General features: G+C 40.0%; 2 protein-coding genes across 10 annotated transcripts in view; one reads left to right on the top strand and one right to left on the bottom strand.

Annotated features, from left to right (window-relative positions):
- Positions 1-1776: 1776 nt before the first annotated feature.
- On the top strand, positions 1777-22336 carry sec24d (SEC24 homolog D, COPII coat complex component). Its single transcript, XM_074624423.1, has 23 exons — positions 1777-1913; positions 3483-3685; positions 4521-4623; positions 4877-5004; positions 5208-5636; positions 6188-6309; positions 6598-6709; positions 7718-7845; positions 10077-10215; positions 10427-10542; positions 11389-11513; positions 13530-13721; positions 14051-14144; positions 14969-15085; positions 15305-15475; positions 15911-16007; positions 16098-16243; positions 16341-16479; positions 17012-17130; positions 17303-17482; positions 17721-17912; positions 18555-18644; positions 20374-22336. The coding sequence occupies exons 2-23, from the start codon at positions 3535-3537 to the stop codon at positions 20512-20514; spliced, it is 3231 nt and encodes a 1076-aa protein (XP_074480524.1). The 5' UTR covers positions 1777-1913; positions 3483-3534; the 3' UTR covers positions 20515-22336.
- The window catches only part of kcnip4a (potassium voltage-gated channel interacting protein 4a), a 148208-nt gene continuing 144942 nt past the window's right edge, over positions 21973-25238 (bottom strand). For all 9 annotated transcript variants that reach the window (XM_074624424.1, XM_074624427.1, XM_074624426.1 and 6 more), the window contains one exon: positions 21973-25172. In XM_074624424.1, the coding sequence (XP_074480525.1) occupies positions 25125-25172 (48 nt within the window). In that variant the 3' untranslated portion in view covers positions 21973-25124. The remainder of the gene's footprint in view (positions 25173-25238) is intronic.

Here is a 25238-nt window from a genome sequence, read left to right as displayed (position 1 = left end):
TTCAGCTATCATTTGTCTAATCAATACCTTTAAGGAAATCTGAGATAGAGATAGATAGATAGAGAGATAGATAGAGATAGATAGATAGATACTTTATTGATCCCGAGGGAAGCATCACAGTTCCATAGTGCAAAACATGTTAGTAAAAAGGCAGTAAAAAAGTTAGTAGTACAAAGTACAAAAAAATATACCAGATATAAAAATACAAGGAGATGAAGAAAACTGATAAAACTGAATATAGTGCAGGGTAACAACTGAGATACAGGACTATTAAAGATGAATATAGTGCAAAAAGTGATATAGTGCTGAATAATAAAATATAGGAGATATACAGTAGAGACCAGGGGATTAAGAAATGTCAATTATGGAATATAATGTTGGATGAGAACTGAGGTAGAGAGTTTTTTTTTTTAAAATAGACTAAAGTGCAGAATAAAGCTGTACATTATTGGTATAATACTGTAAAAACCAGCCTATAAATGTTATAATTTTCTTCTATTGTCATTATTGTCATCTGTTTTTTTATCACAACAGAGTGACAGCTGTTGTGCTCAGTGTTCAGATAAAGAGGAAACGCATGATTTCTAAGGAACGCACAGGTCCACATCTCCTGTGCTGACGTGTATGGGTTCCCTCTCTTTCACGCATGCGTACAGCGACCAGACACGACCTCTCTCAAAGTTAGCTAAAAACACATGGACCACAGCCGGAAGTTGAACTGTTTACTCTCTAACATAAAAGCATAATGTAAAGTTTAAAAACACATGTGGGCGTGAAGAACGTCAATATTGTTTCGATAAGCTTCATAAAAGTCACATTTAGAAAACAAGTGTTGTGTTTGTGCACATTCATATCGTGTAAGAACGTTTATTCGTCATTAAGGATTTTATTTTGAAATGTGTAACCGGAAACGGTGAGTCTTTTCCTCCTTGTGGTGCTTTCTCGTTGCGTTACCACCTAGTGATGGGAATTCCGGCTCTTTTTAGTGAGCCAGATCATTTGGCTCAGCTCACTGAAGAAGAGCCGGCTCTTTCGGCTCCCAAAAGGCTCCTCATTTTTACCACTTCTGCCTTTTATAATTCAGCCAAATTTAGCTTTAGCTGTTTTGACTTATGATTAGTATATGTGCGCATATATCACTTAAAATACTCAATATAATTATACTAAACCCTATAATTTCCTGAATACCAACATTTTACATGCTGCTTTGTTTCCGACTGTCTCTTATCTCGTGCGCAACGCACTCCTCTCTCTCTCTCTCTTTCTCTCTGTACCTGTAGACCGCCAGCGCTCCGCTCCTCCCCGCCCATCCCTGCTTGATGGTATGATCCTTGTCCGTCATCACCTGATTGGTTGTATGGACATCATTAACACAACATTCAGTCACAGTCAGTGCATGGAGTGCCTGTGGCGCGGAGAAGATCATCCAATCATTCTGCCTTGAATTAATTAAAGAAAGAAATGGACGGGAGCCAGCTCTTATCGCTCCCTCTACAGAGTCTTTCAAAGCACAGCTCAAGACCCACCTCTTTTTCTTTGGCTTTTCAATGTACTTGAATTATGATTACAAATTGGCCTTTTTTATAATGCTCATTATAAAAGTCTTTTACTCATGGATTTTATCTTTTTTCTCTGTCGGTGGATGTGTGAGATTTTGCTGTCTGCTCTGTTGACCTGTTTTTATTCTGCCTATGTCTGTAAAGCACTTTGGTCAGCTCATGTTGTTTTAAATGTGCTATAGAAATAAATTTGACTTGACTTGACTTAAAAGAGCCGGTTCTTTGAACCGGCTCGTTCGCGACGACACATCTCTATTACCAACGTAGCGACCCGGTGCTTTGCTGGAGTTTGACGTGGCACTCTGTTTCCACTGAGGGTAATACACAGTGAAGAGATCTCTGCCCAATATTCAGGTAAATACCACTACGACACTATTTACACACGTACGTGTAATTCTGTCTTATATCATTGTTTATTTGAAGGTATTTCTGTTAAATGATCGCGCTTCTGGTGCAAGGGGAAACTTTGTAGTAATTTCCGCGTAGCTAGCAGGATGTTTTCTATCAATATGTGATCAACAGTGCTGTCATGTTTACTGCGCCCTTTCGATCACATGTTAAGCTATATTGTAACGTTACTACACAGAGAGGACAACATGTGTGTGCTTTCATCTGGATGTGAATTGAAGGAAGGAAGAAAGGGATGCTCAGATGTTTAGCCATCATCATAACGGTCTTTGACGTGGCAATCCTCGGAAGTGGCACAACACGAATAACTAGTGAACTGATCAATTCATTTACACGGGTGTTTGTAGCTCTTTGTGCGTTTTTTTGTTTAGGTTGCAATGTGTTTTCAATTGGTTTTATTATGTAGTAATAAATGGCTTTTAGTGGAGTTGTCAGTACGCAGCTGTTGTGTTTGTTGGCCCAGAGTTCAACTTGTGTTTTGACACCCTGAAAAAAGTCTACAGGCCCTTTTGCTTTTAGAACTTTTATTGTGAAAAGCTGTTTTTTAAATGGCTTTAATTACAGGCCCATATGGGTATTCATATTTGTGTAAATGTGTTAATGTGAGGCTCATTAATTTGTAGTTCTGACAGCAAAAACAGACAACTCACTAGGCCCCTTTGCTTTTAGAACTTTTATTGTGAAAAGCTTCAATTGGCTGCAAGTATTTTTTAAATGGCTTTAATTACAGGCCCATTATGGGTATTCATATTTCTGTATGTAAATGTGAGGCTCATTCATTTGTAGTTCTGACAGCAAAACAGACAACTCATACAGTCACTAGGCCCTTTGCTTTTAGAATTTTTATTGTGAAAAGCTTTAATTGGCTGCAAGTGTTTTTTAAATGGATTTAATTACAGGCCCATATGGGTATTCATATTTCCAGAATTGTGTAAAATGTGAGGCTCATTCATTTGTAGTTCTGACAGCAAAACAGACAACTCATACAGTCACTAGGCCCTTTGCTTTTAGAACTTTTTTTGTGAAAAGCTGCAATTGGCTGCAAGTTTTTTTTTTAAATGGATTTAATTACAGGCCCATTATGGGTATTTATATTTTCATAATTGTGTAAAATGTGAGGCTCATTCATTTGTAGTTCTGACAGTAAAAACAGACAGCTCATACAGTCACTTGAAGATAATATTAGCAAGGATAGGCCTTGCCTTATCTCTCAATAAGCAATGCCAAAGGTCCATGTTCCATGTGGAGTGTTGATGATTGCATGAGGTCAAATATCAGTTGTTGTTGGTGGTGTGGCTTTGTAATGCTTTATAATTTGAGAAAAAAATAAATGGATTACATTAATAGGGTGGAAACAAACTGTTCAAAAATTGCAGGTTTTTACCAGGAAGTTTCAGTTTCTATTAATTATTTAAATATGTTAAAGTCTCGCCTAATTAATTTCTCCTGTTTGTCAAAATTAAGTAAATGACATACATCAAGTAACCTTTACGTTCCACTCTTTCAACTTAACAGGTTGTCAAAACTCATTCATCCTGGCATGAGAAGACAGTAACATCACATCAGAATGAGTCAACAGGGTTATGTTGCTGCACCCCCATACTCCCAGGCCCAGCCAGGGATGGGGGGCTACCAAGGTGGATTTGGAACTGGTCCTGCACAGCCCCTCTATGGGCACTATGGGGGACAGCCTCAGCCATGCGCCGCTCCACCAACAGGTAAAGGACTTTGACTCTTGTATTTGGTTTCCCAAATAACATGTTATTTTAGGCTTTCATTTAACAAGTCTGATCTTGCCATCTACAGTAGCATGATCAGCTAATTCATTCTTGGGTTATATATCAATTGCAGCAACTAGTGCTCGTTCATCAACAACAAAAGTTCACAATCCCCGAGCTTTCAGAGACGAAGTGTGCCGTTTTTGGCTGACGTGAATATTTTCAAATAACAGGCCTGAAGTGCTTTCTTTGCAGAATATGAGTGCTCAAATGTTAAACATGTCTTAATTTGCAGCTGAAGTGTTGTATTCTTCATTGAGTGAATTTGTTTGGCTGACCTTTAAATAATTCTAATGTGCTATATACTACTGTGATAGCATTCACGTTAAGTACCAGCGGCACAAGCAAAGATACAGTAAATTTATTGTCTTTGTTTTAAATGTCACAGCACAATGAAGCAAGCTCTGTATGATTGAAGTGCAAGTCCTGATACTCTCAGTAGAACTACTGACATACTAAAGGTCTTCAGAAAAGAAGGCCAAGACAACATCAAAGAAACTGACATGCTTTCGTTCTAGCTGTGTGAAACATTCCTTTAAAATCGGCAGTCTCAGTCTGCACTTGTCCGCAAACTCTGACCCTCTAAGAACCGTGAGCTTACTTCCATATTGACAGTGAAAACGTCTAGAAACAAGAAGTCATGTTCAGATGCTTTGACAAGCTGTACTTTGCTGCAATATATTATATCAAAGATGTTGATCAAGAATGGATTTAAGTTTGATACAGTGAAGACTATACATATACTGATACACATGGTGTCTATTACTTACTTCAGGTGTGATGAAATTACCAGTTTCCTCTGCTGCCGGTATGCCTCCGCCTCCAGCGTCCAATCAGTACAATCCAAACATCCAGCAGAATGGCGCACATCCACAAAGGTAACACTTTTCACTAAACAGCAACCGTTTGGCACTGATCATTTTCTCTCTGAAATCAACATAAGGACAGTATGAATGTATAAGTATTGTAGTTGAAATTGTTTTTTTTTGGAATCAGCTAGAATTATGCGCAACAGATCTATTTGGACCATGTTAGCAACATTTCATACTGCATGTAAAAGATTGATTTAAGTATCATCATAAGACCACACTGGATCTGTTGTATATTAATAAGTGTTCTTATATTCCTCAGATACCCTGCTCCTCCAGCTGCTTATGGACAACCTCAACAGTCCCCATACAACAGCATGGCTTCTCAGGCCCCACCTCCACAGCAGCAGCTCACCAATCAGATGAGTGCTATGAACTTGGGCAATTATGGTAATTTACTGATTTATACTTGTTACAGATCATACAGCAGGGTGTGGCATGCATGACAAATCGAACAAAGTGGAGCAGCCAAGTAATCTGCTTTAGTGATTATAGTATTTCAGTAGAAGGGATTGCACGGGGATTTGAAAAGAAATATAGGAAGAATGTACTCACCAGATTGTATTTCTTCACTTCACTTCTTAATGGTGTAGCTTCAGGTCCCATGCAGAGCCCTCCTCATCCAGCAAGCTCTGTAGCCCAGCAGCCTTTCCAAACACCCCTTCCTCCAGCAATGGGCCAGCCACGGATGCCTCCAGGCCCGCAGTCGCCCCACATGTCCCCCCAGATGTCTCCACTACAGTCACCCCAAGGAAGTATGCCAATGGCAGGCCAACCGATGGCAGGCCAGCCGATGGCAGGCCCACCGATGGCAGGCCCACCGATGGCAGGCCCACCGATGGCAGGCCAACCGATGGCAGGCCCACAAATGGCGGGTCCCCCAATGGCAGGCCACGCGATGACAGGCCCACCAATGGCAGGCATGGGTGGACCCTTCCCTGGGCCACATCCTCCAGGCCCTGGAGGTTTCCAGCAGCCTGGTCCTGGAGCTGCTGGTCCACTAGGATACCCACAGCAAGCAGGTAACTGAACCAAAAAAGGTTGAGATCACACCAGTCAAAAGACGTATTCTAAAAGGGATATTACAGTTTTTTTGGCACAAGATTGTATTAATTACTTACTGGTAGCGATACTGATACGTGGTCACATTAACTCAGCGTACAGATTCTGTGGTCAGAGAATGCATCTGCTTGAAAGGCAGAAATTAACAACAGCAAATGGCACAGTTAATAAAGAAAAAAAAGAACCTTTCACAACAGAAAAATGTTTAATCTTTTCATGTAGTGTAACTTTGGTGCTTGAATCTCTGAGAGTGCCCTGTGTCATAGAACTATTTAGTGTGTTGAATAGGTCTATAATACAGAAGAGTCTGTCTGGCAGGAGAGTTGGCAATCTTTGTCCTTTTAATAGACATGAAAACAATGTGCTCTCATTGCTAACATTGGAGCAGTCAGATCAGAGCTTATTCTACAGCCTACATTTAGTCAACAAACCAGAGCTCTGCTGCACACATTCCTGCACTGTAGCCAACAAATATCATTGAATAACCAGTATATCCTGTTGTAATGTACAGGTCCGTTTGGGGGACACATGGCTGGGCCCCAGCCAGGCATGCCAGGGGCCTTCCCTGGAGCACCAGGCGGACTGGCGGGACCACCTCAGAAGAAACTGGACCCTGACTCTATCCCCAGCATAGTGAGTAAAGACAACTAATCCTCGTGGGACTGCATACGTTCTCATATCAACATACGTCATTCCACATTATCTGTCTTGAACATGCAGCTTATTAATTCCTCAAAAGATGTCTGTACATCTTTACTTTTGTTAACATTACTGAGTATTCATATTTGGGCATATAATGAAGCAAAAGCAAACATAAAGTTGATGAACATTGCATTGCTTGTTTGCCATGCAGTTAAGCTGAAGTGACATGGTATCTACCTAACTACTCTGTACTTGTAATGCATAACTTGTCTGCTTTAGACTCAAGTCATCGAGGATGACCAAGCAAAACAACGGGGACAGGTCTACAGCACGAACATCAGAGGACAGGTTCCACCTCTGGTCACCACTGACTACACAGTACAGGACCAAGGTAACTCATACGAACATTTAAACCTCAAAACACAAAAATACAAATACAACAGTCACACACCACGAGTGAACGAGCATGACATCCAGTTTGTATGCAACACAAAATGTGCTATAACACACAAACAGGTCAATTTCAAAACAATTCAGTGAGGAAATCGAGAGCAATCACATCGACCTATAGTGCCACTTTCTCGATCCTTTAAAATGGACTTAAATTCCCCCGTACAGTAGTAATCAGCTCTGACAATTTCAGGTCCTTCTGTACATTATTCCAGGAAGAAGGAGCAGCGTATTTAAAAGCTTTTTTGCCTAGCTCCGTTCTAACCTTTGGGACCAACATCTGTAGAACATTGTGAGAGCGCAGGCCATATTGATTGCAGTTTGTGCACATGTATGTACACAAATACGTAGGAACCAGTCCAAGGAGCGATTTATATATATATGAGCCAACCAATGTGAAAGTCTGCGGACATACAGAGATGGCCATTTAGCAGCCGTATACAGTGTACAGTGGTGTACCCGATTTCCACAGCCAGTAATTAAACGTAAAGCACAATGGTATACAGTATCCAGCTTCTTTAGGCACTGGTCAGGTGCATTCATATAGAGCAGATCACCGTAATGTAATAAAGGTAAAAAAAGTTTCAAATCATCAAATTCATCAATCAAATCACTCAATCAAATTTTGTAGTAGATGCTAATGTGTAGCAACTGTAGGTGAGCAGCAAATTATCCCCATTAAATCAGATTTTCTTTTTGGAAAGAAGATCGAAACGTTTTTTAAACACTTCATGTTGAGGACATCCAGTTCAGTAATTTGTCTGTCATTTGTGGTATGTACTTCATAATTTATAGGTGGAAATGTAGACATTTCTTTGAGAATTACAGTACAGTAATCGTAAATTAAACATGAAGATTTACTGTCCACACTCCTGTCCAAGAGAGTGGGAACAGACTTGTGCTCTGTCATAATATCTACGTCATTGACCCTTCTTTTTGCTAATCCCAGGCAACGCCAGTCCCAGGTTCATCCGCTGCACCACCTACTCCCTACCTTGCACCGCCGACCTGGCCAAACAGTGCCAAGTGCCCCTGGCTTCCATCATTAAACCCTTTGCCAGTTTGCCAAAGAATGAGGTAAGTCATGGTTTTATTTGTAACTTAAAGATTAAGCTTAGATTTCTGCAGCTTTGCTGTGAAAAAGCACATTTTCCTGGTGAGCTGCAAATCCAACTCTTGCAGGGAATGATAAATGCTAATATATACACTAGTGTCTACCACAGATTGAGTGGTGTTGGGAATCATCCATCACTTGAGTAGGTTGTGATAGAGCACTGTGTCCAGAGTTCTGATGATTGTTGTCTCACTCTGTATGTTTACACATTGATGCATCATACACATGTTGAATCAGTCTGTAGTTTTTTTGCAGTTCCATGCACACTTTTGAACAGAAAAAAAACCTACAATATAAAAAATCTTCTTGGGTGGGCTTAAATTCTATATATGGGAAACACCGCATGCAAAAAAATCATCCCACACCAAAGCATTTCGATCCTTAGAGTGCACTGTGTTTTTTAAATGTTGTACCCTGTCATCTCAAGAATGACTAATGAAACTTACAAGAACACTTGAGACTCTGGTTGCATCTGAAAGTCCACACTAACATGCTATTTAGTACGCTAAAACAGTATGTGAGATTTTTTAGTCTGTTTAGCATATTGCATACTATTTCAGGTGAAATATTACAGTATGCAATGCTGGACACTACAGCGGCATACATATCCCACAATGCAATACAGTAGTAATGACATCAACAATCAATAACTCTTCAATTTAACTGTAAGTATAAGATTTCACTTTGCTAGGCGTAATATATCTTTTAAATCAATTCAGACTTTGATTCTCACAAACTGTTGTTTTCGTCACGTGAGGTCGGCACGGGTTACCGTGGTTACACGTCTCCAACCGGCAAGGAGTCTCTCAGGAAGTGACGATGTAAATTACTGCTCAGTGCGTCTGGAAAGATACACACTACTGTTTATTCACACAAAAGTATGTTGAACGATAGTACACACTGTCAGGCGACTGTACCATCGTTCTACCCTACTGGGTAAATACTGAGTGCATAGTCTGCGATTTCGGACGCAGCCTCTGTGTTTTTTTTGCAGTAGGAACACAAAATTATAGCATATCCTATTCGAGTCTTACATTTCTTTAAAATCTATATTAAATCTAGCTGTTACAGCAATTCTTAGGTAGAGATACATGACATGATATGAGTAGAGATTCTGTTTATGATTTCCTACTGTCTTAGGAAGTTAGAGAGTAGTACATCTGCTTTTATTTTTAAAAGAGTATTAAAAAATAAAAGCTAGTTTGGGACAGTAGAGTATGCAACCACTAAATTCTCCTGTGATAGATGTCTCCGTGTACTACAAAAGTCAAGCTGTCCTGTGAATGACCTCCTTTTGGATCATATGTGGTCCAACAATCCTGCCGTAGATATTTCCTCCCTCCTCTCGCCTCGTCCCAGCCACCCATTGGCCTTTTTAGGCAATGTTAGCTTTCTCTCATCTGGCTTTAGGCTAATTAGCTAATGTCAGATCTACAGGGACGGCTGAAGGAGGAAGGAGGTTTATACAAAAGGAATCAAACTTGAGGATTTTGCACTCTCAGATTAGATTACATCGAGAGCAACATGGGAGCATATTCACATTACAATTATACCAAAATAGTAAAACTTAATCATCGCTCTGTGTTTGTACATAACTGGCACGGGCGTGCTGCTGTGCTTGGATGCTGTATGCATTGTTTTGTTCTCTGCACTCTGGTAAACAGCTCTTAGATAATGTAAACACTTCTACGCTCCTCCTCGAAGTCTCCAGTCTAAAAATACACCTACTTGCTACCTTGTCTGCATGTGTTTTATGGTAGTTGAGCTCATTTGAAGCAAACATTTTCAATTTGGCCTGCAGGGAGTGTTAAATAAATAGTGTTTAAGACAGTTTCCGTCATCTGCAGGCCTGTATACGGTACTCAGTAGTAGTGCTGCTGTGGTATGTATATTGAACAGCTTCATGCAAAGCATTTACATTCCATGTTAGACACATGTTCTGTATATGAATGTGTATTGTTTTGGTGCCATGGAATCACAAGTAGAGTACGGTACAGTATGTGCAAGAGTATGGTCCAAGTACAGTAAATATTCCATCTCTAAAACATGGGAAACATCACAGGGAATCATCCCACAAAAAATAAATAAGATGATCCTTATCGTAGCTGTGTCATCAACTTCAGATTTTGAAATACTTAGGAACATCTGTTGACAACTTGACCATAATGTCTTTTGTGTGTGTGTCCCTGTGTAGACTCCTCTATATGTTGTGAACCACGGTGAGACCGGCCCGATCCGCTGCAATCGATGCAAGGCCTACATGTGTCCCTACATGCAGTTTATCGACGGGGGCCGTCGCTACCAGTGTGGTTTCTGCAACTGCGTCAATGAAGGTACTAGAGCATCGATGCAACAAAAAGGCTATGTCATCCTAAACACGTTAAGCAGCCAGAAAAAGACACATCACGTTGACTTTTGAAATTAAAAAAAGGAAGTTTTTTTAATTTAATTTAATTTAAAGAACAGGAAAACAGGTAAACAAACGTATTATTAATATATTGTGCTAAGTTCTATAGTAAATTTGATTTCTTTGTTTAACTGTAGTGCCAGTCTTCTATTTCCAACATCTGGACCACATGGGCCGGAGGGTGGACTTCTTTGAGAGGCCTGAGCTGTCCCTGGGATCCTACGAGTTTGTAGCCACCCTGGACTACTGCAAGGTACAGGACAACTACTAAAGACCTGACGACTACTATTCAATACACATCATGCAGTGTGGATGATCAATAGAGACAAGCCCTTGAATTGTCATCAAAGATATGTCACATGAACTGGATGGCTCTCACAGAAGTCGGTCTAATATGGTACAAGACAGGATTGCTTTACTGATTTTTCTGAAGGACCTTTTGGCACCCTACATTATTCATCATGAGCTGCTTATCAAAACTAAAAGACAGGACAGATAGAGTTCAGCTCAGTTGTTTTGCAAACAAAAGAAAGACAGCAATGCCAATCAAGTTCACATCCCCATGGAGGCGGTCGAGAACAACAGAGTAAGCTGGCAAAGCTGAGTCACTCCACTGGCCTACTTTTGCTCTGTTTATTAAGACTTATAAACAGCCTCTGCAGGGCAGCTATTAAACAAAAGCCTGCAAGGTGATTGTCTTGTCATGGGTCGTAACTGTGGAAACATAACAATGTCTTACCGACAATCCCCCTCACACACACTCCATTGACATTGCCCTCCATCTCGGAATCCATAACTGTCACGGTCTCCTCACAGCTACTCCCAAGTTATAAGCAAGCACCAACGGAAACTAAATATCTGGTGTTTGAGAACTACTAATAAGGTGGAAGGCATAAGGGTAGACCTAGGTTTTGGGCCTCTGTTGATATGGTATAATTAAGACCTTAGAGGACACAGGACTGAAAAGAGCATTTTCCTCATTTCCTTTTGAAATCAGGTAATTTAATGCTGCATGCCTGTCAAGCCATGTTAGCTTGGAAAGATTTTAAAAATAGATTAGAAACTAATTCATCACACCTGCCGCCTTCTTCTCACACAGAACAACAAACCTCCGAATCCTCCTGCCTACATCTTTATGATTGACGTGTCCTACAACAACATTAAGAGTGGACTGGTCAAACTGATATGTGATGAGCTGAAGACTCTGCTGGAGAATCTGCCCAGGTAGGTCAGAAAAACACACACATGCTCACACACACACAGTACTGGTAGGAATGTAATATGCGTCATTAGGTGCTATGCATCTTCTATACCGACTTGTAGAGTCCATAGACTGTATATAAAAATGGACGACATGACAGTTCCCCAAAAGTGAAGCCAAAACATCTCAATCGCCCCCTGGTGGCTGGTTGCAGTAGAGGTCATAAAGCCCGCTGACTCCATGTTAGCAGATGGGACTTGGGCCAAACTAAAAAGTCCAAATACACCAAATCATTTTTCCCATATCCTAGGTATTTGGGCTTCCCTTTTGTACAGTGGGAGGAGGTGGAGACGTGTTGTCCATCTATATATACAGTCTATGGTATAGCCCAGTGCAAGAGATTACTGTCCACTAATTCAGTTCAACATATACCTAGCCAAAAAAGGACTTCCCTGAAGTCTTCAACACCAAGCCAACTATTTGTTCTCATCTGCATGAGGTTTTGCAGATGGTGGGTATCGGTTAGGGAGGGCGCCATGGCTGCTAAAAATGGAAAATCTCTGAAAGGCATCCAAAACAAAAACAAAACAAAAAGCTTTGTCGGAGGTGACTTTTTGATTTATCGCAGAGGAAGAGAATGATGTACTTCACCTGGTTACTCCTAAAATAACTCAAATTGTCTTTTCTTCTCCCCACTTCGTTAGTGCCAGCAGCAATACATTCCCATTTGTCTGCCTCCATGACATCACCCTTAAAACACTCAGTAGAAGCGTACTCGAGATAAGCCCCCTTCTTCTGCTGTGTTTGAAGCTTTACTTTTGTTTTTACAGGCACTAAATTACAGCACTTGGACACCGTGCATCTTTATACAATTCATGTAATTCTGCAGTATTTGCCAAATGCATGTTTAATTCACTCAAGATAAAGCTAGAGCCCGGTTTAAGTAAATGCAGATGTAGACATGGACTTTTTTTAAAAAAATTTTTTATAATCACTGGTATTTTTTAATCGCTGTCTGGTATGAGAAAATCTGAATCTGTTATTTCCAACAGCTCGTACATGTTCATACAGTAGAGAAGATGTGGTCATAGTTGACCCGTGGCATATTTACTTGAAAGGGTTTTGCAGCAACTGTTTTAAAGCACATTACATGCTCCTCAGTGTGTCTGCATGATTTAAGAAGAGAAACCTACAAACTACAATTGGCGGTGTCAGTAAAGAATGCTTTTAAATGAATATGATGGTGAAAGGTTTTGATGTATGGTTTTGGTTCAAGATAGCTACCACATCCAAATTCAGAGTGTTCTGGTGAATGTCACGGTGTTTTTTAGGTTTTCAATTAATATTTACTTTGGTTTAAATCAAGCAGTTCCTTCAAGGTAATTTATATTTTCCAAATAAGTAGTGCCAATATGTAACAGTTCTTTCCAGAAAACCTCCTAGGAAATTATTAGGAAAATACAGACATATAAAACAGTGTGATAGAAGCAATTTGATTGGAATGCTGAGAAAAAGAGAAATAAAATGGTTTAGTTTTTTTTTTTTCCACCAACATTTACTTGGATTTTGTAAACCTGTAGCAGCTATTTCCTTCCTCTCTCTTTGGATCACCACTTACGATGGTAAACATTAATAAACAAGTCCATATTGGATGTTATTCCACTCCTGGATGAACGTTTATACTTGCCAATTTCACATGGGTGGGAAATGGCCCTTTTATTTGGTGAAATAGTGCTCGAGAGCGACGGCCATCCCAAACATAAAGCAGATTTTTTGGTTTATTTCTTAGGAAAGTGCCAATTTCATTATGTTATTTAAGTGACAGCTTGTATTCTTTACTGTTTTGTAGAACAGGGACATTATGTAGATAGTGGAAATATACAAAAGGTCCCGAAAGCAGTAAGATCTCAGCGATGATTGCAGGATGATAGCTGCCACATTTATACACCGCACACATGCAGCCATTGGAAATAACATTTCAACTGACTTACTAGAAACATCCTGGGATTCACCGAGGCTTGTTCTCTGTCCTTCACCAGTGAGGAAGGCATGGAGAGCTCCGCCATTAAGGTCGGCTTCGTCACCTACAACAAGGTCCTCCACTTCTACAACGTGAAGAGCGCTCTGGCCCAGCCCCAGATGATGGTGGTCTCAGACACCGCCGAGATGTTCGTCCCGCTGCTCGACGGCTTCCTCGTCAACTATCAGGACTCGAGGGCTGTCATCTACAAGTAAGATACAACTTGTTATTCATTTTGTGGATGAACTGTTTACCTTGGATGCCCCGAGCAGTCGGGGGGGAGAGAGAGAATTGGGTATCCCAAGAGTTTAATCCAGCTAAACAAAAAAAAAAGTTTATTTTTATATCACTGGACGGGAAAACTGTTTAATTTGGTATGGAGATTAACATGGCTTCAGTCAAATACTGAATCAATGTTGAGTGTTTTACTTGGATGCATTTCAACCAGACATTTTCATGTGAAAGCACTCAACAAGGCAGTGAGAACAATGTCAATAATTCGGACCAAGCCATAATAACCGTGTCCCTCAACCTCTCTAGCCTCCTGGACCAGATCCCTGATATGTTTGCAGACACCAACGAGAGCGAAACGGTCTTCGTTCCTGTCATCCAGGCCGGCGTGGAGGCGTTCAAGGTTAGCCACAGTGTGACATCTGTCAGCATGAAGTGGGAGGCTCGGGGCCTGTGTAACCTCTCTCCGAGTCATGTGTGGCTGCTATAGCACTCTTTGTCTTTGGGAAGTGAAAGATCAAACGTCATTAGCACAGTTGGAAGCGTCCTAGTTGACGAGCCACATTTGATTAGCAGCATCGTTTGTCACTATCACACTGGTCTCTTTTAATTTTTTGTCATTTTTATCACTCTACTGATGGAGTGCAGCCAAAACACATAACTGTGTGTTTTTCTATAAAAAGGTCAACCAATTCAAATTTGAAAAAAAAAAATTGCACTCCATCCACCCCCACAAAGATTGTTCCAATTTGTCAAATTCATTCAACCTATCAACTCAGTGAAGTTTCTTTGTTTCTCTTCCTGATATGTTTGTGTTTACTTTCAAGTCCAACAAACTTTCCCAGCAATATGAGGTCAGTCTCTTGGCGCACAGTAAAGGAAAAGTTCACACAGCTTTTAATTGGAAGCAGTTGTGGCATTACACAACAGCAAAGAGTCTGCGACTGTGAGTTTGTTCACGCCTGTTCATATTTTGAGTATTGCTTACGTCTTTATCTTTTCGTTATCAGTTTATTTTTGCAACACAGGGGAGTACTCTGTACTAAATAAAGTTTATTATGAGGATAATCTGATCTTCTGCAGGAGTGGAGTTTTGCACCTTGTGACCTTGTGGTTTCATATTAAAAACTATAAACAACACATCAGCAAGAGACACACTACACACCTTCGCGTGATCTTCTTTTTGAGATCTTTTCTCTCTCTCTCTCATCACTCTCTCCCCTCCAGGCAGCAGAATGTAGCGGAAAGCTCTTCATCTTCCACTCCTCCATGCCCACTGCCGAGGCTCCGGGCAAACTGAAGAACAGGGATGACAAAAAGCTGGTCAACACGGAGAAAGAGAAAGTGAGTAGTGAACTTTTATTTTACAACTTATTCTGAACTCCACATACAGACTGCTGGCAGGTGTAGATTGAGTAAAAGCACAGTCCCCGGGCTTAATTAAAGTAAGCATAGAAACTTACTTACCTGCATGAGTGGAGTCGGCTGGATGCCAATTTGAAATTTTAAACTACTATTGGGAACTGCTGACTTATCCAAATGAAACTCTGTATTTTCCTTTAGACCCTGTTCCAGCCTCAGAAAGGAGTGTATGAGCAGCTGTCTAAGGAGTGTGTGGCACAGGGCTGCTGTGTGGATCTCTTCCTCTTTCCCAGCCAGTACGTGGACATCGCGACCATGGCCGATGTGCCCTCACACACCGGAGGCTCCGTCTACAAGTACAACAACTTCCAGGTACAACTGTCGGCCGGCACACCTGTTTACAGGCAACTGATAACACACACACAAGCAAGCCACATAAAGTATATGGACAGGACTAATCCATTTTTATGTCTTGTCATTACACTAACAAGTCATTTGAAGCCTCATAAAAGCTGGTTTTGTCCACATAATGACTTTGGCGCAGTACCCACAGTCTATTATAGACCTGTCCCATAGGAATGATGCGACAAGCGTGGGAAATTACTCCAAACTGGCCACACAAACACACCACATACAAAGGCAGAACAACATGGCTAAACACACATGGACAAAATCTATAATAAAAAACGTTTATGTTAATGTAAATTTATGAGCCACAGGCTGCTCGTCAGCGGCCTGGGACCAAATTGTGACAATACTGCCATCTGCTGGTTAAAACTAAAATATTTACTCACATGTACTCGTCAGGTGGAGACTGATGGGGAGCATTTCCTGAGAGATCTGAGAAAAGACGTGCAGAAGAGCATCGGATTTGATGCCATCATGCGTGTTCGTACCAGTACAGGTAAGGAATAGCCCCAGACTTTGCATTTTGGTATGTACCACAAAGAGTTACCTCTCCTAATTTACACTTCTGTGCATGTCTGTCCATCAGGTTTCAGAGCCACCGAGTTCTTTGGTGCCGTCCATATGAACAACACCACAGATATAGAGTTTGCAGCTGTGGATTGTGACAAGGCTATAACAGTAGAGTTCAAACACGACGACGCGCTCAGCGAGGAGACTGGAGCGCTCATGCAGGTTTGCATCTTTTTTAATGTCATTGTTTTGCTGTTTTGTCAAGGAGTTAAGTCCCCAATGTTTCGTTACAAACTTATTTTTGGACTCCGTTTCCCAGTGTGCCTTGCTGTACACCACCGTCAATGGACAGCGACGCCTCCGCGTCCACAACCTCAGTCTGAACTGCAGCTTGCAGTTGTCAGAGCTGTTCAAGAGCTGCGAGACCGACTCGCTCATCAACTTCTTCGCCAAATCAGGTACACTTCTCAGATATAGATAGTCTCATACACAATTTTATCTTTAATTTAACATTTGCACATAAAGTTACACTACAACAAAAATGCAGAAAAGATGTATTTTTCCTCCCATGATCTATGAAGTCATTCCATACAGTCAGCTTTCTTTATTTGGGGGGTGTAGTGTAGTGCAGACATACAGTATCATCCTGACCTCTGTTGAATTTACCCCATGCATCACTTGATAATCTACTAATGCTCACCGACTTATGAGTAAAAGAAGAATGAGTTGTGGAAATGAGGACCACATGTTTCACATAAAGTACAGATGACACTGAGCCTTTCTGTAATCTGGACATAAGTACAGCCGTATTACTGACCTTCAGTTGCCTTCTTTCATTGGTCCGGCTACTCTTGTGCGCTCTCTGTTCCTGATTTTTCTCATCTTTCATCCTTTGTTTTTTACTCCCCTACTTATCCTTAGCTGCCAGTTAGGCCCCTCTCCTCCCCCCTCTCGCATCTTTTAACTAACCTTTTTCTCATGCCCGCTCAGCGTGCCGTGCCATATTGAACCAGCCTCTAAAGAATGTGAGGGAGATTCTGGTCAACCAGACGGCCCACATGCTGGCCTGCTACAGGAAGAACTGTGCCAGCCCCTCTGCTGCCAGCCAGGTCAGTGCAGGACAGCACCTGGAATGAAATTTGTTGAATTTAGGCTTTGATTTTTAGGATACAAAGAAATCCCTGATGTACATATGTGATACAATACATTTTGTGTCCGTGACTAAAGATTTTAATCACACGTCCATCTGTCAAAAAGTAACTGTCTTTATGCTTTATGTAGCTGATCCTGCCCGATGCCATGAAGGTGTTTCCGGTCTACATGAACAGCCTTATGAAAACTGCTCCCTTGGTCGGCAGCACGGAGCTCTCAACAGACGACAGAGCCCATCTAAGGCTGTCGATTATGGGCATGGGGGTGGAAGACACACAGCTGCTGCTCTACCCACGCCTCACCCCGCTGGTACAAAACACACACACAGTGCAGTGCACAGCAACTTTTTTTGGGACACCAAATATACTTATTTCAATTACACTGTTGAGATAAATCCACACATTTACCTCCTATTTAAATCCACAGTGAAGTTTGTTTATTAAGAGATGAATCTTGAATATTTTGTACATTTTACATGTACTAGAAGGGAGTGTGTGTCTAATTTCAGACAATGTTTTAATATAATAAATTTGTTACTTTTTTTCAGCACAACATGGATGTTAGTAGCGAGGCTCCGCCTACTCCGGTGCGCTGCTCGGAGGAGCGTCTGACCGACTCCGGCATGTTCCTGCTGGAGAACGGCCACTCCATGTTCCTGTGGCTGGGCCAAGCGAGCGCTCCAGACCTCATCCAGAGCATGTTTAACCTGCCCTCCCTCGCCCACATGCAAGGAAACATGGTCAGAATTAATTTATTAGCACTTCCACTTCAACATATTTATAAAGCAAATGAAACAGTATGTTTTTAGAGATATTAGATGACATTTTCTTTCCTCTTTGGTGCCTGGAGGCATTACAGAACAGTAAGAGAATGTCTGGATGTTTGGTTAGACAATAAGTCTTGAAATTACAAGTTTCAATTGAATTCATTATAAAATCTTACATCTGACCATGATTTGAACCAATATGAATCATTGGACACATCCAAATAGTAGATCATCTCTACAAGGTTAATGGATAAAATGAGCTAAACTGAGTCAACAATAATTAAAAACAAACCTCACACAAAGTTCAAAGATTGACATTTTATTTTCGGGGCAGAGCTCAAACAAACATTTCAACATGTAGTACTGGTACATAAGAGGAAGCAGAGCAGAAATGTGTCAATGATGGCAGACAGTAAAGTAACAACTTCATTAAATAGTGTTTAAGTGATCTCAACTGTATAAATCAAGGTTGTTTGCTCCCCATTCTCAAATCAATACATCATTAAGTATCGATGTTCTTTGACACCTGTAAGTATAATACATGTGTTGAACTAGTACCAGTGACTTATTGAACCTTATTTTAGACTTAACCAACCTTCTACTTGTTTTTTTCAGTGTGAGCTGCCAGAACTGGACAACCCATTGTCAAACAAGGTCCGATCCATCATCAATGACCTGATTGAAAAGAGGCCTAACTCTATGAAGGTAAGATACAAAGATAGAGCAGCAACATGCTCCCAAAAACCTTTGTTTAAAAACAAGCATGCCTTTTCTTTTCAAAGATTTTTTTAAATTAAGAAAAAAATTAACAAAACAAAGTGACGCTAACTGCCATGCAGCTTTCAAAGATCTCTGCCTCCCTCTAGTGGAGCTAGTAAGTAAAGACATTCCCCCCACAACATCCTTTTTTTGCCATACAAATCAACTAATCGAATATACAACTTAAGAATGCAAATCATGCAATCAATTTGTGTAGAAATGGACAAGCCTGACAACATGTTTAGTTTACTTTAAAGGTCCCATATCGTAAAAAGTGAGATTTATGTATTTTTATTATAAAGCAGGTTTAAATGCCATATAAATACTGTGGAATTATCAAAACGCTCAATCCACGGAAAAATGCACACAAGAAACTCTGCCTTTAAAAGAGCCGTCAAGATTTCTGTAATTTTGTGATGTGACAAATTTATAGTATGTAGACCATTTCACAGTTTTAAATGTAAACATTCTAAATGTGTCCTAGTTTATTGTTGCCTTCAAATGGGGTTGCATTTACCGTGTTCACGACAAGAGTCCATATGAACGCCCCCCCTAATGTGGCATTCAAAACCTTGTAAGTGGAAAGTTTCTGAAAGCTCCGAGTTCACGACTTGTGACGTGTTTGTTGACGTCAGAAATGGCGGAGGCCATGGAAGTTAATTTTTCGGTACATAATAAGTTCATATATTGTAATTTTAGTCGTATATTGTTTTTCTTCGTTTGAGGAAAATGTTGATATTCCCAACAGCCTCATCTTTTTCCTCTGTCATTATGCCTTTGCATTTATTGCATTATACTACCCACTTGCTAAATTGTTAGCCTCTGTGGCTTCTAGACGCCGACAGTAACGTTAATATTCCCGTTGCTTGGCAGCGGTGTTCTCAGGACTTAACCACTTGAACGGCAAGCATATCGTGTACACAACTTCCCATGTTGTAAACACAAGCTCACAAGTGTCATTTGAAGGCACCATATTCCCAGTTGCAGTGTATGAGAAGCTTACAGGAAGTAAACATGGTCCCAAGCTGTTGCCTAGCAATTCAATACCGTTGAAATGAGCCAAAACAGAGCGTTTCAGACAGAGGGTAAATACAGGCATATTCAGACAGATGGACAGTAGGAGGTAAATAAAGTTTTTTGAACATTACAGCATTTAAACATGTTCTAAAAGGAACATAAAATACAAGTATGAACCTGAATATGAGCATGATATGGGACCTTTAAGTTAAAAAGAACACCATTTCTTGAAAAGAAACAAACTGTATGATATAATTGAAATCTTGTTGGTACATTTCATTGCTGTTGAGTGGCCCCAAGCACTGCAGGCCCAGTGCCATAGAGCAGTTAGCAGGTCAGTTAGTTAGTATAACATTTATTACTCTGAAACCATAAGAGGACCATGCAATCCCAATCCTTCAAATGAAGCAAAAACACATACAAAGACAAGGCAGCAAGTAGGAGGTGTACATGAATGTGAAACATGTTATATTACGTAAACTCTTAAAACAACCATTAGTCACATTGTGGAAAAAAGTATCCATTTCTAGTTGAGTACATTTCGAAGCATTGAGATCGATGTGTATGTTGACCGCAGCTGGTAAATGTAAAACTTCTAGTATTCGCACTGGAAACAGATCATGCTTTGCTTATTTTTCCCCCTTTTTTCCCCGCTCAGCTCCAAATCGTGAGGCAGAAAGACAAACCAGAGATGTTGTTCCGTCAGTTCCTGGTGGAGGATAAAGGCCTGCACGGCGGAGCTTCCTACATGGACTTCCTTTGCTACGTTCACCGAGAGATCAGGCAGCTGCTCACTTAACCCCCTCCTCAGCGTCCCCTTCCCGACTGGCCTGGGAGAAACGCGCCCCTCTAATGGACCACGCACAAACCTCACAGGGTCAGTCTCAGTTGGCTCAATCTTAAGGACGGTCCACAAACTTTTTAGAGTGTTTTACAAAGACAGAGGAAGAAACCAGGAACCAGGGAGAGCCTTTTGAGATTTAACCTTGAGAGTCCAAAGCTGCCTTTTTCCAACATACTTTCGTCACCCTTTAGTGTACACAGTATGATCTTCAAATAACCACTTGTCACTTGAGGAACTTCCTAAGTAAAACACGGACAACACATCCAGCGTTTCCCGCACAGATACTTAGTGTGATGGACTGTGGAGACTGGAATGACATCAGTGTCTGAGGCTGAGATGCGTTTTGGCATAAAGCCCATGGGCACAAGCAATACACCATATATCTCCACAGCGCAATCGAGTTTTCACTTTGTAGATTTACAGGATCCAGACAAGGGGTTATTTGTGGGCAATACTGTAGATGTTCACTTTGAAACTCAATAAAGCTCGCCAGTCTTTGTTATACACGAGTCTCAGTAAGTCAAATTACTTTTTTAAACAATAAATGCTCACAGAAATTTTACTATATTTAAACAACTTATAGAGGCTTCTACATTTTATCACACTTTTGCTGTCCTAGTGGAAAATGTACTAAAATAAACACAAGTATCCACAGAACCAGTTTATTCATAATTTAACAGAAATAATGCCGCTGCTGCCAGGACTGAAAATCATTCCCGTCATTACACCATGAGTGATTCAAAGCATTCGATTCGCACATGCCCCCACAAAAAAAAATAAAAAAAATCAGATTCTTTGACCATTTATAGCAGAGACTCGATCAACACAGTGTGCAGTGACGCAGGAAACGTTTTGTTTTGGTGTTCTGAGATTACAATGAAATGAACACAGCTGTTGCTCTACATAGAGAAGAAGGATGAACTCGTGCATCCTGATGAAAAAATTACACGTTTTTTTTCTACACGGCACGAGTCAGAATTGCGACTAAAAAAGGGATGCTTATTTGAGTGGACTGCTAATCGTGTTTTGGGACCAAATATAAAAAGCTTTTGCCTAAAACTGTCAGACAATAAGGGAAGCAAAATAATGTTGGGAGTGATTCATTTTGAGAAATACTTTCCAACAATGCCATATTATTATGAAAAAGGGTGCCAGCTGACAAATCTGACGTGTGCCAGGACTATAAAATCATCAGTTACTATTGAATCAGCAGACTTTAAGTGTAAAAGAAGCTCCCTGTTCAACCCAAATTCAGTAAAATCTTGTCAAACTAATAACTATAATCTGCAAAATTGTCTGTAATGACGACATGTAACATTTAAGTCCAGCAATAGCATCATACTGTATTGCTTGTTTTTATAGAGGTAATTGTCTCTGTGTAATTCATGTATGCATTTGATAAATATGGTATGATTTTGTGTGTGTGTGTGGCCTACAAAAAAGTCCTTTTGTACATGAAATACACAATTTGTTTGTTCAAAGATATGACCATCTATCTGCCTTACGTTGATATGATAGTTGTTAAAACATATGTTAAAAGTATATCTGTCCTAGAGGTCTATGGCTGATTTCAATCTTGTTTGGTTTGTATGCAAACTTATCTCAGGTAATTTGAGTACCTTACTATTTTAAGTTGGAAAGAAGTGATTTCAATTTAACTGGAAAGATGGACGGTTGTGTTTTGAGTTGACTTATCGATGTTCATGGGCTTGGTGTGCCATGTATATTTTATTCCAAACCCTCAACAAATTTTGTCTGAATTAAACTCTTGACATAACTATTGTTTGATTCTTATTTTAGCCTTATACAGTACAGCAAATTCATCAGATAAAGAACTTCCCCTTAAGAATATATTTGTCTAAATATTAAACACATGTTGCTTTTTTGAAGAAAATATATTCGATGTAATATTTAATTGACATAATTCATTGCAAGCCAGATCTACAGTACTCTATCTATCTAAGGTAGCACTAATCAAAATGTACACATTCAATTTCAGACTCAAGTAAAAGGGCATTAACATACACACAGCAAACAATATTAATATTGTTTCTTATTTCACAAGCTTTAATCCAGTCCAGGTGGCAAAAAGTATTTCTGTACTAGTGTGTGTGTTATCCTCTTGCCACCACGAGAGGGCGTCACAATTCAGAATAACGTGCTGTTTGATCCACAATATGAGCTGCGTATGTCTGATAATAAAACTTCTGACCGTAGTGGTGAACAGATTCTGGTTTTTAAATGCTGTCCTCTCCAAAATTACAAGTTTACAGTGGGAAAATCTGTAATGTGTCATGGCATAATTGACAGAGAGGCTCTCTGGCCATCATAGAATAAAGTATTTTAATATTTTTACACATTGGATCACTTATATATAATATTATATATACAATAATGTTATTTTTAGAATTTACTATCTGAAAATGAATATGTACCGACCATTACAGTACTATTAGACATTCCCCCCTCAGATGTTTCCCCTAAATGACACTATCATAGCCCAAATAAAGTAATTTTGATAACCATACGCAAACATGTAATATTCTACAGCCTTTCTTAATGCGTATTAAGTAATGTAACACAAATTTGAAAGTTTGAGGTGTATAGTTTATTCTTTCACTTTTGTCAGAGATAGCTGACTCTGGATATTATTTACAGAGGAAATGTAGAAATGCTTCATTATTTTCAGAAAGAACATCCACCGGGATATATTGTAGATATGTTTAGAAGTGGGTAATGTCGCAAACATTTGTTGTCCCTCCATTTTTGTCAATCACTTTTCAAACTTTTCCAAACAGAAACATAACATTTTTACATACAGTAAGGCACACAAACACAAATCAAGTGGGAAAAAAAATGGCAATTTCTTGATGGAAATATACACTTCATCTCCAATAACATGAGTAAAAAGAATACAATTGAGAAAAATGTGCTGTTTTCTTTACTAAACTAATGGATGACCAACAAGAGATCTTTATGTTTGTGACTAAACAGTGTAGTGACGTACTGTATGAAAAACAACATGATAAACTGTTGCAAAGCATTCACCAAAAATCAACCAATTCTCAAGTGTAAATCAGATTTCCGGCTGGTTTGACGGATACTTCCTGTATCCAATATCCAAGTCATTGTGAAAAAGAAGAAGAAGAAGAAAAAAAGAGGAAAAATACTCAGTAACGTACTTACATAATGTCCAGACACTTCTCTCAGTGATCCAGTAGTTCCCAACGAGCAACAGGAAGTCAGTAAAGTGAGACTTGCAACCCAGCATGCTTTGTGTTTGCTCACATTTGGGGCCAAGCAATTGCTTTAATCACACACAGCAGGAACCAAATCAGGCTGATCGGGTGTGGGCTGGACTTTGGAGGACGAGGAGGAGGAGGGAAAACAGCAGGAAGAGTATTAGCCGACGATCCAAAAATGATGCCTATATTACAAAGTTACAGTGTTTGTATCAACAACCAAACCCCCCACCAAACAGTGAATTATATGAACAAATCTAAAGACCTGAAATTCACCCGAGAGCAAACTTTCATTTAATACTGTACACCCGACAATGCTTTGTACAACCATAACACCATATAAATAACCTCAAACACTGCTCTTAGTGTAAACTCCTAATAACAGTGCTTCAAAAACATATTGATAGACTTTACAGGGAATATACATACATACATAGGGTTAAATGAAATACACTGAAAGCAGCATTTATCTTATGATAAAAGATGTCGTCGTCTAATGTTATACGCTTGGTAAATATAGCTACCTGTGTGCTTCTGTAGACAAACCATCGATATTATGGTCCGATTTTGACATCAATACAATCCTTGTGTTGTCTCATTCTAGTTGGCAAGTAAACATGAACAGAGTTGAAAAGTTTCTCATAGAGTTCTTATCTAATGCTTTATCTATAGTATATACACTTTAAAATGGTACAATGGATGTTGTTGTTTTAAAGACAGACCACAAAGGTTGACTAAGTCGGGGTAAGAACACTCTGGAATTGAGGAACCGGTCTGGAATGTAAAAACAGAGAGGGGTGTGACGTTACCTCGGACAGTTTGTTCAGTTTATTTTGAAGCTGTAAAAAGTCACAGTGATTTCACTTGGCAGTAAATAAAACAAGTCAAGGCTGCAACGGAGAGAGAAGCGTCCCTGTCTAAACCCCTTCGTCACTAATCCCTTTTTCTCCGTGTGTTTATGTTGTCGGAGGCTCGTGCAGCTTGTAGAGCTCAGTGTTCAGCAAATAGAAAGACACTCCAGAGACAAATGGTGGTGAATTGACCTTGAAGTTAAGATGTTTTCATTTCGAAAACACCTTTTCCCCCTTCCTCTCTAATCATTTCTATCTAATAAAGTTTGTTTATTCAATAACATGTTCAAAGGGCGACTCATTCCAGAGTGTTCGCACCGTATTGCCTACTCCTACCCGTGGCCCACGGTAATGAACGATATTTTTTATCTATGATCAAAAGTCTGCATAGCACACTGTACACAGTATGAGTCCATGTTGGGCCGAGCTAAAGATGATGTTCTCTTCCAAAGCTTCCACAGTCAGCCGAAAGTTAAAGAACGTTTTCAAAGAGGTGCATTGATCGCATGATGTTTTCATCCTGCGCACAGAAAGAAACAACGTAATGAGAATATGAGGGTGTGCCAACAGTAGTGGAAGAGATGTG

The sequence above is a fragment of the Sebastes fasciatus genome, chromosome 22 (assembly GCF_043250625.1).
Source record: "Sebastes fasciatus isolate fSebFas1 chromosome 22, fSebFas1.pri, whole genome shotgun sequence".
NCBI classification, from domain to species: Eukaryota; Metazoa; Chordata; class Actinopteri; order Perciformes; family Sebastidae; genus Sebastes; species Sebastes fasciatus.
The sequence above is the reverse complement of the archived record's forward strand: the minus strand, read 5'-3'. Positions and strand labels throughout refer to the sequence as shown.

Excerpts from the sequence above, each read along its gene's own strand:
- sec24d (XM_074624423.1), top strand. The coding sequence starts at position 3,535 with ATGAGTCAACAGGGTTATGTTGCTGCACCCCCATACTCCCAGGCCCAG. Across the intron at positions 7,846-10,076 it reads CCAGTTTGCCAAAGAATGAG|ACTCCTCTATATGTTGTGAA; the intron begins GTAAGTCATGGT and ends GTCCCTGTGTAG. Across the intron at positions 10,216-10,426 it reads CTGCAACTGCGTCAATGAAG|TGCCAGTCTTCTATTTCCAA; the intron begins GTACTAGAGCAT and ends GTTTAACTGTAG.